Genomic DNA, 12,393 nt, shown 5'->3' with positions numbered 1-12,393 from the left:
CGGCTCTCAAACGGCTCACTTGCTTTGATGCATTATATTATGAATCATTATTGAAGTATAAAAGGAGAAAATAAAAAAGACAGGTTTGTGGTTATCCCTTTAAATCAATATATCACTAACAATAATTTAATGCAGAAAACGAACTAATAATTTGAATAAGAAAATGTTAAATTTTATGATAAACCTCATTCATGTCGAGCAACAAGATGTTAATTAACAATATATAGGATATAACGAAACACATGTACAATATGAGATGTTAAACTACATAAATAAACACGTTTGGAAAAAAAATATGGTGTAAGATTATTTTGTATTATGTAAGGGAAAATACAAGATTTTGTAAGGGCATGGAGCCGTGGAGGTTGACAGGTATGATACAACAATTATTATTATTATTATTATTATTATTATTGTTTACAATTGTTTAAATGGAAGCGAAGCCTAAAAAAACTAAAGAGATTAGTTGAGAAAATCAGATAGTAACAGAATTCCTCCGCAATCTTCCCGTTGACAATTTTCCGATATTCTAATTCAAAATGGATTACGATCGTCAAATTTTCCTTGGAAGGAAAGAAAACAAACTGCTTGGACTTTGAAATGCTGCAGAGAGATTTATTTTGATTTTTCGGAAGCATGTGAGAGCCAGAAAAGGGTCCTATGATTCATATCTTTTTCTTGGCGTTCCCACGGTAACCGCTAAGAATTCGAGAAAAAAGAACTGCTGATGCGGTGCACTTGTTCACCACCGCTGCCAAGCAGAAGTGTGTTTTATTTTATCTATAATATTCAACCCTTTTATTAATTGTTATTTCTTAATCAACCCTAAAGGAAAAGAGAATCGTTGCCACAATTATATATTTGGGGGTATTTTTCTTTGAAATTTCTTTTTTAAATACAACTTTCGATTATCATTAACCCCTCCACAAAAAGCTACATTGGGTTTTTAGTTTTGTTTGTTTGTTTTTTTCTTTTTTGGGGGGAGGATTATATATATATATATATATATATATATATATATATTTATTTATTTATCTATTTTTTATTATATATATTTTTCAATTATCCCTCCGCCTCAAAAAGAAAGAATCGATGCCATTTTCTGTTTTGTATTTTGTTATTATCATTTTGTTATAAACCCTAACTAATCCTAGCTCATTTTTATTTTTGGGTCGTGATTTATCTATTTTCAAAATAATTTAAAATACTTTTTTCTGGGGGTGATTCTTTTATTTTTTTAAATGAATATTATTTTTTGGGATTGACACAAAATGATTTTTTTTTTCAGTTTGATTTTTTTTTCCATCTATATATATATATATATATATATATATATATATATATATATATATATATATATATATATTACAAGCCCTGACCCCCCTCAAAAAGTGAGAATCTTTGCCACATTTTATCATTAATATTTAAATATATTTTTGAATGATTGTTTTTCTACATTTTTTACTTAACCTTAACCGCAAAACAGTAATATTACTTCATTTTGGGGGTATTTTTTAATGTATATCCTTTAATTAATCCCAAGATCATAAAAAATATATAAGAATCCTTGCCATATATATTTATTTTGGGAGGTATTTTTTGTTGTATTTTTATCAACAATACTACTCATATTATTACTACAAATTAACTATGTTGTAATTATCACTAATGCCCTGCAAAAAAGAAAAGAATCCTTACCACATTTTATTCTTAGGAGGTGAGGGGTCTTGGGTATTTATTTTATATTTTTCTTATTAATATTACCTTTTTTATTTTAGGGAGTATTTTTTTATTTCTGGTGGATTTTTATGATGTGTCCTTATCAATTAAAAAAAATCCCATTTTATTTAAGGGGGCTGTTTATTTTTTTAGTCATTATCGATCTTATTTTCCTAATTAACCTTAAAATAATAAATGAAAAAGGATTATTGGCCCATGATTTAGCTATTTTGCATTGTGTTCAAGTACCGTGGAGAATCCCAGTTTGTGGCAGCCGTTGCAGGGGGTCAAGGCTTCCCATATTCCTCGGGCGGCCCCGCCCCCGTCGTCTTCTTCTTCTTCTTCGGGGGTGGGAGCCGAGGGGGGGCTCTCCACCTGCACAAACATTTGAAAACTTTTAGGTCAGGATGAGAAAATAATACAATTTTGAAATGATCAGGACATTTTCAAGTCCTGTCAATCAAAGTAAAAGTCAGTTTTCAGCGTTTTTATAGCTAATCCTTTGCAGCCAGATAGTGCCCCCTAACGGTTAAACTTAATAAGTGCAATTTAGCAAAATTAGGCTGACAAAATCAAAAGAAAATGTTACAATCAAAAGAGACTAAATGGGCTCAATAGACTTTAATTTGCGTTTATAAAGCTCTTTTTTTGATAAATCACAAGACAATCAAAATCATAAAAGAAAAACAAAACTTCCCATTCTTTGAGTCTTTGAAAATTCCCACCGTGTGTCTGGTCTTAGAACCCACCGCGAGGAAAGGCGCGACTTAAAAAAAACCAGAAATAAACAGAAATAAAAAATGTTTCAAAAAAAAAAAATTATAAATATATATATATATATATATTTATTTCAAGGAGCAGAATTTTTTGGAAAACTGCTTTTTTTAAAACAGAAAAATAATAAGTCCTTAAAAAAACATTATTTTTCAGAAACAGAAAAACAAACAATCAGAAAAAGAGAAAATCACATGCAAGGTTTTGACATTATTTCTATAAATTACTATTCATTTTCTGTGAAAACTTACAAATTTAATAAAAATAAATGGCTCAGTGAAAGTCCTTTCAAGCAGGTTGGACTTCCTTATTTGAAGGCTTTTCTCCCTGTTCTCCTTGCAAGTTCAAAATCCATAAATGTCTTCTCTCCTTATTCTGATTGTCTACTAAAGTTGAAACTTATTATTTTTATTGCAAAAAAAATAAGTTATTCAGTATATTTCCCTGGACTACCTCTTGAGCATATGATTAGTATATAAATCGATAAAATATTAGCAATCTGCGGCTACTTATGTGGATGGATGTACTCAGCTGATGACTGGAAGAAATCAAAGATATTGAACAATGCAATACTTTTTTGCAAAGATAAAATCGGTCAATTCCTCACGGCACAATGGTTAAAGAACACTGCTTTAAACCAGTGTTTAAAAAACGAGAAAAAAGATGACACAAAACACGAAAATTGATGTATGGTTATAGGTGGTTACAGTTTGTTCTTGTACATAAAAATTTCAAGAATCAAATGAAAAATGTTTTTAAAAATAACTGAAAAAAAGTATATACTATAAGGAAGAGATTTCTTTCTGGGTAGGAGGGAGAGAAAGAAAATAAATCGGCCCCAAAAGACTTTTTCTTTTTCAGAAATAGAAAAAGACTAAACATTTTTCCCCAAAATAGTATCAAAAAACAAAATTGGTTTTGTTTTTTTCAAAGTAAAAAAAGGACATTCTCAAATGGAGAGGAAAAAATTCCGATAAAAGTCAAATATCAATTTGTTAATGCCGATTTTGAGAGGGCTTCGAATGACAGGATCCGCGCCCTTTAAACCAGTGTTTTTCGACCTTTTTGGAGCCAAGGCAGATTTCTGTCATAGAAAAAAATCCCAGGGTACACCACCGTTGCATCTCCGTTAAAAGTAAATCCAAATGAAAGAGCTAAAAAAAACAATGGTTTTAACTACGAATACTAATAAAAGGATCGTCTCTCCTGATTCCGCGCATAGTATTCAAGCTCATTTACCTGGAGGTTGCCGTCGTGCCGCCCGTCCTGCGAGGACCGCCCGGTGCCGAAGCCATCCCCCGAGTGCGAGGAGACTACGTGGCACAAATCCTCGAAGGAGTCGCCTCCGTCGCGGCACTTTTGGATTTCTAGCAGGAGTTTGGAGAGCTCACTTGTCGGGGTCTCCACTTAAAAAGAAGAAAAAGCAAAGGATTCATTGTTTTTCCATCATTTGGGCATTATCCATCCATCCATTATCTGCACCGCTTATCCTCAGTAGGGTCGCGGGGGTGCCGGAGCCCATCCCAGCTATCTTTGAGCAGTGGGCAGGGGACACCCTGAACTGGATGCCTGCCAATCGCAGGGCACACAGAGACAGACAATTCGCTTAATCATTCACACCTAGGGACAATTTGGACCGGCCAATTAACCTGACATGCATGTTTTTGGAATGTGGGAGGAAACCGGAGTGCCCGGAGGAAACCCACGCGAGCACGGGGAGATCATGCAAACTCCACACAGGAGGTTCGATCTCATGACCTCAGAACTGTGCCACACACGTGCAAACCACTGCGTCGCCGTGCTCATTTGGGCATTATTATTTCAAAAACGAATTTTCGTCCCTTTTTCTCAATCATTTAAAAATACACGTCTTATATTTTGTTTCATTATCGTTGAAATTATTCTTTGATGATTATTATTTTTTTGTTTTTTGCATTTTGTTTTTTTCAGCTAGCATGCAGTGACACAATACAAACACAGGGGACAGCAGTGGTCTTTCAAAATCAAAACAATACAATTTTCTTGCTTGTATCACTGTCTAAAATAACGTCTGCCCGGACGCCCGGGGCCTGCATCTTTTACGTCAGGCGTACAGATTACAAAACGTCTCCGCCACGGTGGCCGACAACTTTTTCAAGGAAAAAAAAAGAAAAAGAAAAAAAAACGGATTTTTCTTTCAAATCAAATGTTTGCTTTATTCTTTTGAAATCTTCGTTCTGTTTGGAAATTTCGGTTCGTTTTGCAATTTGCATACTAGGCAGCCAATCAGAAGCCCGCATGGAATAACTTCGTGCTTTCCCGAGCGTTATAAGGTCGTACATTTGCATATCATTATGCAAAGTAGACGCACAGAGAACACCAGAAAAATGGAGAAGTGGTTAAGAGTCAAGCCAAAACCTAAGCCCCAGAAGAAATATTCAAAAGAAACTAACAAAATTAATGACGCTAAAAAACGTAAACGCACATTGAAAGCATCGTTGAAAGAGGAGTCCACGTGGCTTGTAGCAGATGACGCAACGCAAACATTGCACGAATGAAAATCAGTAAATACAGGTACATGCTGATGGCAGATGGAATACAGTGATGTCATATACATGCAATGAATGGCATAACTAGATTCATAATTCATTTGGGCGGCAGTAGCTCAGGAGGTAGAGCGATCGTTTTAGGATTAAGGGATCCCAGTTAGAATCCCAGCTTGTCCGTGTTACATGCCGAAGTGTCCTTGGGTAAGACACTGAACCCCCAATACCCCCAATATGCAGGTTAGCACCTTACATGGCTGCACAGATCTCGGCCGCTATTGGGAAATGTGAAGCACAATGTAAAGCGCTTTGGGAAGTCATTGACTTGAAAAGCGCTATAGAAATGCAGATCATTTCATTTTATAATAAACTTAATTTTAAAGTGTTGTTCTGTTATATATTCTGATTATCAATCCTTAATACTTTGCATCAACGGGTTTTTTTGCGGCAAGTCGTCTAATTGTGTTTCAAGTTGTGAAATATGGGGCGGGCAACTTTTCATAGTTGTCTGCCCTGTTGTCCGGTAACTTTTTGACACTAGTTTCAGACACTGCTTGTATAAAGAATCCTTTTGCTTACTTTACAAATATTATTTTGGAAAAAATAAGTCTTTTCCCCAGTGTCCCTTTGTGGTCCTTCCTTCATGAAAACATGTTTTTATCAATATTTGTGTCCATTCAAATGATGTAAATTTACCTCTTTGCTAATATTTTTTGTTCATTTTTCTGTATTTTAACTTTACCATTAGTTTTAAATTTGCTCCATACAAATATTTTATACATAATCACATTAAAGAAATATAAATTAAATAATATTGAAATAAATATAAAACACAATGCACATAAAATCATATAAATTGAAAAATATATACAACTTTGATAAAAACAAAATAAAAATAAGATATTTTATCATTAATTTGCGTTAGAAATAAAGTAAAATACAAACTAAAAATTAATATAAACTTAAATATTCAATTAAAATTTAAACATCCTTCATGAATCTAATTTTTTAAAATGAATAATATTAAATGAAATTGCAACAAAACGCCATTCATAAAATAGAAAATAAATACATAAAAGTAAAACCACATTAATTAAAGAAAATCGAAAAAAATATTACATTACGTTTAAAATAAATAGAAATACAAATAAAAAAAAATACGATGAAACTAAAATGAATTAAAAATAACATTAAAAATAATAGAAGAAAAAGAAAATTACATCATTGATTTGAATTAAAAATGAATTGAAAGACACCGAAAATTAATACAAAATTCAAATTAAAAAACAAATTAAACTCAAATAAAAATAAAAAATCCATCTATCCATCCAACTTCTATGCCGCTTATCACCACTAGGGTAGCAAGGTGAATGTAAAATAAAATAAAATACTAATAAAAAAATATATAGAAATGATACAAAACAAATAATATTGAATTAAATGAAATTGCAACAAAATGTTATATAAAAAGAAAATAATAAATAAAATTGTAAATAATATTACATGCAATACAAGAAAAAATACATTCTGTTAACTATAATGTAAAATAAAACAAATTGCAAATTACAAAATCCAATCGAATTAAAAGTCTGATCAAATTGAAAATACAGTTGCATAAATACTTAAAACCCAAATATTTATTGAACATAGATATTATTTTTTATTGCTTTAATGTTTACCCAACAATTTGGTGACATCATTTTCTTTTTAATCTAAAATGTAACTGTTCAAAAGTTTGGGCTCACCCAGACAGTTTTGTTTTTTCCGCGAAAAATCATTTCATTTTTATTATTCAAATGAACTGCAAAATAAATCAAAAATATAGACAAGATTTTGAGAATGTTAGAAATAAGGATTTTTATTTGGAAAAAAAGTATATATATATATATATATATATATATATATATATATATATATATATATATATATAGATACACGGTATATCCATCCTTTGAAAATGCTGGTCTAGTAGTGATCCCAAGAGCCAAGAAGAGATCCGCAGGTTCAAGAGCGTTCCCCATTCGGGCCGCTGTGCTGTGGAATGCTCTGTCCCCTGAGATTCGATCTACAACCTCAGGGGAACACTTTTAATCTAGACTTAAAACATATTTGTATTCTTATGCATATGAATAACCTATATTTCATGTTGACACTATCTGTGTATTGTTTGTTGATGCTGTATCCATTGCAATCTGGTCATCCTTTTTATTTTATATTATACTTTAATTATTTTAGGTTTTATTTTTAATTTTATTGTTTATTAATGCAACATTTTGGAAGGGGAATTCCCTCATTCATCATGTTGAGGTTTTTGAGTTTTTCCTTGCCCTCGTGTAGGTTTTAGATCAGGGGATGGTGTCATAATAGTCTGTAGTTTGCAATAGATGTGGTCTGTGCAGCCCTTTGAGACTACTCCTTGTAGTTAAGGGCTATACAGATAAACATGACTTGACTTTAAACTTTGCTTTTGTCCAAGAATGGAATTTTCCAAATCAGCCCAAACTTTTGAATAGTAGGGAATCTTCTGTGTAAGGAAATTATTCTCGCATCAGCAGATACGAAGAATCAAAATTATTTATTTTTCCTGACTGGCCACACCCCTTTTACATATTTTCAACACAATACTCTTAATGACTTTTGTGCGCATGGGTGTACGAGCCCGTTGTTGAAGGGATGGAGGTCCTCGGTGCCGGGACCGGACATTTGCGCACGGGCTCCTCCACCATGTGGGCAGGATCACATTCCTCCTTCACATGTTCTACGAAAAACAGCAAAACCAAAAAAAAATATATATATTTTTATTTTCCTATCAAGGACAGATGGTAAAAATGGGGCTCAAAAGGGGCGTGACCGTACCCTGGATGAGAGCCGTGATCTGCTGAGATTGAAGCGCCGGATGCTCTCTCAGGATGTCCAGAGCCGTTCGGCCGCGGCTGTCTTGCAGATTGGTGTCGATACCTGGGACAGATACCCACAAAGAACACTATTGAGGCATTCATGAACTCCTTATTGCCTCATCGATCGGTTATGATTAATCAAAGACATTTTTGGAGTGGTAGAAGCCGTCAGGGTTATGGAAAAAACAAAAATACTGCAGTCGTTAGAACAGTCAACATATTAATGGAATCGTTCCGAATTTTTAAGCCCTGCAATGTAAAAAAAGGTAGATCATTTTGCTTATTTTGAATATTGCTTGTTGTTATTTTAGTACAAATATATATAAAAACATTTCTTGAGTGTGGATGTTGGGGGCGTGGTTTATTGAAAACGTCCCAGGGAGCCTCTAGGGAGTGCCAAAGAGCAGTATGACTGCATGCACTTCCAGAGTACCTTCTACACGGAAAGCAGATGTTTATTAGTTTGTTGGTATTTATTGTGGTGTCTTGACACGATACCTAGCTAAAGACACTCCCAATGGCCTAAAGTACTACTAAGTACATTTTTACAGAATTCGGTTCTGCCGTTTTGGAGCTCATAAGCCGCATACAAATACGCACACGTGCATGGAAATCGGAATTTATGTAATAGTCTGGATTAGATAAATCGAAAATGGGAGATATTTTTCTCATTTTTAGTCTTGTTTTGGGCAGCACGGCGGTGCAGTGGTCAGCCCATGTGCAGCACAGTTCTGAGGTCATGAGATTAATGAGGTAACAGAGTGTAACCCCCTCCCCCTGTGTGTGCCCCCACCTGATTGGAGGAGGAGGCGGACCACGTCGGTTTTCCCGAAGAGGGCGGCCTCGTGAAGGGCGCTTCCGTTCTCCGTCTGAAAAAAAAATCAATTAAAATCGAGCAGATCCTGGGTAAAACAAACAAACATTTTTCCCTCGATGTGAAGAAATTTAAACCAATCAGAAGCTCGAAACTACTTACAAGTTTTCACAGTGAAAGGATCGCGATGCCGGACCGAAACGCTTCTCATGTGAGAGGCAGTGATCAAGTTGAAACCCCGCCCCCTTTTGGCCCCTCCCCTTCCTTTATGGCCAGAAACTTCCTTCCTGGTTTCCCACCGCGGCGTCTGACAGGAAACTGCAAACTCTTTCATGATCCACAACGATTTGCACGTGCGCTATTGTGTAATGTGTACACTTAGTACCAAACCATAAAATGCAACCTTGTCACACATGAAATCAGGCTAGGGTAACTGTTAGCGTCAAAGAATAGATGTGATTGGAATTTTAATAAGTGTGGATATCAAGCAGAATATATTCTTTATTCTCTGTGTAGAACAACTCTTAACTAAGACAATCCTTATTTCCTTGCAAAGAAAAACCTTTACTTTTTTTTACAAATCATTAAGTCTATTGCATTATTAATAAACTATCATTGTTAATAATAAATCAATCATTCACTTGAAAAAAATGCTTTAATTCAATTTGTACTATTTTTTTATGGTCTGTTATTTTAAGACTGAGTGTTGTTTTTCAACATTTCTTCTGAAATATTTTGTTGGGGTTTTTAAAAAACATTTTTCGTTTTTCGTGGAAAGAAATCTGTCTTTCAAAAATGTTTGTCGGAAAAATATATTATAGGGTACAGAATATATAAAAAAAAATCATAAAACTTTTCTTTCACAAACATTTTTTAAATACTTCTAAAAACAGAAAGAGTATTTCAAAAAACAGATTTTTTGTTGAAAAGGGTCATACAAAATTCAAAAATGGAAAACAAATTATATACATATATTTTTTTAAAACAAGAACAAAAATATTTTAAAAAGACACATTGTTTTAAAATATTATTTTAAAACATATATTTCAAAAAATAAGGAAATAAATGTTGAAAAACAAGCCATTTAGATATTCATTAAATAACACAGCGTGCCACCTCCCAATAAATAAAAACAAAAAGCTAAACTAGCACTAACACAAAAATAAACATTATAATATATATATAATTCACTTTCAAAATAAAAAGATATTATATATTCAGTACAACAAGCCATAAGAAATAAAAAAGGATTAAAATAAAAACACCCCTCCTCCCTTTTCTAAAAAAATAGAAAAACAGAGTCAAAAACATTTTAGGGAAATATTTTTCAAAAAATGAAACAAAACTATTTTCGAATTCTGAAATAAATTGTTTCTAAAGACAAAAAACATATTTTTAAAAAATGAGAAAAACTAGAAAGTGTTATATATATTCATATAACACGCCATGAAAGGTAGTAATAAAAAACGTTAAAAGTATATGAAAAAAAATCGTCACAAAAGCTGGCAAGTCTTTTTTTTAATATACTATGAACAAATACATAGACATAGTAATGGAAACTCTCCTGGAGTCAACCATTTTAATATCAAGGAAACGTGCAACAGGAGACTTATATAATCTGTTATGTCAAAATATTTAGAGTGCCCCCCCTGACAAAAAAACAAACATATATTATGTTTTCTTGTTAAATCATTTTGTTTTCCTTACCAGGCAGTTGACATCCATGCCCGCCTGGAGAAGCGTTTGCGCTGTGCTTAGGTGGCCGTTGCGTGCCGCCAGGTGGAGCGGTGTGTGACACAGGCAGTGCGCCACCAACAGGTTGGGGTGGGCGCTTATTAGCATGCGCACGACCTGAGGGGTTCCAAACTTAAAATGTAAAAATACACAAACACAAAATATTTCTATCCCCTTGCAAAGCAAAGCAAGGAAAAGTTGCCCCTCCCAACATAGCCGCCATAGAGTTGCCCCTTCTGTAATGGTACCATAAAACAAATAATCAGATACCATAAAAACAAATCTTTCACTTTTCTTAAAGATTTAAATGTAAATGATTGGAAAAAAGTTCAATCTGTATTACAATGCGAAGTTCCCCTACCAACATGGCTGCCATAAAGTTATTATTTTTTGTTGTGGTTGAATTTTTCCCGATTTATAGTCATTAGTCATTTTCTTTAGATCGGTCAAGTTTCCGGGCTGTCGCTGAGAAACACGGAGTTAGAGCTCTTTCCAAAGATTTTTGATTGGGTTCAGGTCTGGAGAGTGCCATGCTAGAACCTTGTTATGCTTCTTACGGAGCCACTCCTTGGTTTTCCTGGTTGTGTGCTTCAGGTCGTTGTGTTGGAAGACCCAGCCACGACCTATCTTCTATGCACTGACTGAGAGAAGGAGGTTGTTCCCCAAAATCTCACAACACATGGCCCCAGTCCTCCTCTTCCAAATGCAGTGCACTCATCCTGTCCCATGTGCAGAAAAACACCCCCAAAACATGATGCTACGACCCCCAAGCTTCACAGTATGGATGTCGTTCTTCGGATTGTACTCTTCATTCTTCTTCCTCCAAACACGCTTAGTAGAGTTATGACCAAAGAGTTCTATTTCATTCTCATCCGACCACCAAACCTTCTCCCATGACTCCTCTGTATCATCCAAATGGTCATATGCAAACTTAAGACGGGCCTAGACTTGTGCTGGTTTAAGCAGTGGAACCTTTCATGCCATGCATGAATTTAAACCATGACGTCTCAGTGTATTACTTACAGTAACCTTGGAAATGCTGGTCCCAACTCTTTTCAGGTCATTGACAAACTCCTGTCGTGTAGTTCCGGGCTGATTCCTTGCCTTTTTAGAATCATTTAGGCGATATCTTGCATAGGCCTCCACTCCGATTGAGATTAACAGTCATGTTTAGCTTCTTCCATTTTCTAATGATGGCTCCAACAGTGGAACTTTTTTTTCACCAAGCTGCTTGGCAATTGTAGCCCTTTCCAGCCTTGTGGAGGTGTAAAATTTTGTCTGTGGGGGTTTTTGGACAGCTCTTTGGTCTTCGCCATGTTACAAGTTAAACTGATTACTGATTGTATGGGGTGGACAGATGTCTTTATTCAGCAAACGACCTTTAGGGTGATACATGGAATGCAGGTGGACTTCTAATGGGCGGACTAACAGGTCTTTCGGGGTCAGAATTCTAGCTAATACACAGGTTTTCAAATACTTATTTGCAGCTGTTTTATAAAAATAAATCGTTAAAAAAAATCATGCATTGTGATTTCTGGATTTTTCATTTTAGTTTATCTCTCACAGTGGACATGCACCTACGACGAAAATTTCAGACCCCTCCATGATTTCCACGTGGGAGAAATAGCAAAATATCAGGGTGTTCAAATACTTATTTTCCTCACTGAGTGTGTGTGTGTATATATATATATATATATATATATATATATAATTTTTTTTTTTTTATATTTTTCTTCTTTTTTTTTTACCTCTAAACGCCCGTAAAGTGCGGCCAGGTCCAGGGGTGTCTCCTGCCGGCTGTTCCGCATGCCAGGATCGGTCATCTCCCGGAGAAGAACCGATACCGCCTCTGTGTGGCCGTACTGAGAAGCGCAGTGAAGCGCTGTCTCACGCTCGTTGTTCTGATGGGGGAAAAAGAAAAAAATGTACA

The 12,393-nt window shown here is 34.6% G+C and overlaps 1 protein-coding gene across 1 annotated transcript in view; it reads right to left on the bottom strand.

Moving 5' to 3' along the window:
* Positions 1-12,393, bottom strand: part of anks1b (ankyrin repeat and sterile alpha motif domain containing 1B) — a 67,289-nt gene that overhangs the window by 43,609 nt on the left and 11,287 nt on the right. Inside the window, exons 4-11 of the mRNA XM_088347274.1 lie at positions 12,212-12,364; positions 10,437-10,580; positions 8,709-8,784; positions 7,875-7,976; positions 7,654-7,776; positions 3,733-3,899; positions 3,106-3,120; positions 1,969-2,094 (exon numbers count right to left, since the gene is read on the bottom strand). Coding sequence (XP_088203400.1) covers positions 1,969-2,094; positions 3,106-3,120; positions 3,733-3,899; positions 7,654-7,776; positions 7,875-7,976; positions 8,709-8,784; positions 10,437-10,580; positions 12,212-12,364 — 906 coding nt within the window. The remainder of the gene's footprint in view (positions 1-1,968; positions 2,095-3,105; positions 3,121-3,732; positions 3,900-7,653; positions 7,777-7,874; positions 7,977-8,708; positions 8,785-10,436; positions 10,581-12,211; positions 12,365-12,393) is intronic.

The sequence above is a fragment of the Urocampus carinirostris genome, chromosome 11 (assembly GCF_059441175.1).
Source record: "Urocampus carinirostris isolate Australia breed hairy pipefish chromosome 11, RoL_Ucar_1.0, whole genome shotgun sequence".
Lineage (NCBI taxonomy): Eukaryota > Metazoa > Chordata > Actinopteri > Syngnathiformes > Syngnathidae > Urocampus > Urocampus carinirostris.
This window is presented reverse-complemented; position numbering and strand designations above follow the sequence as displayed.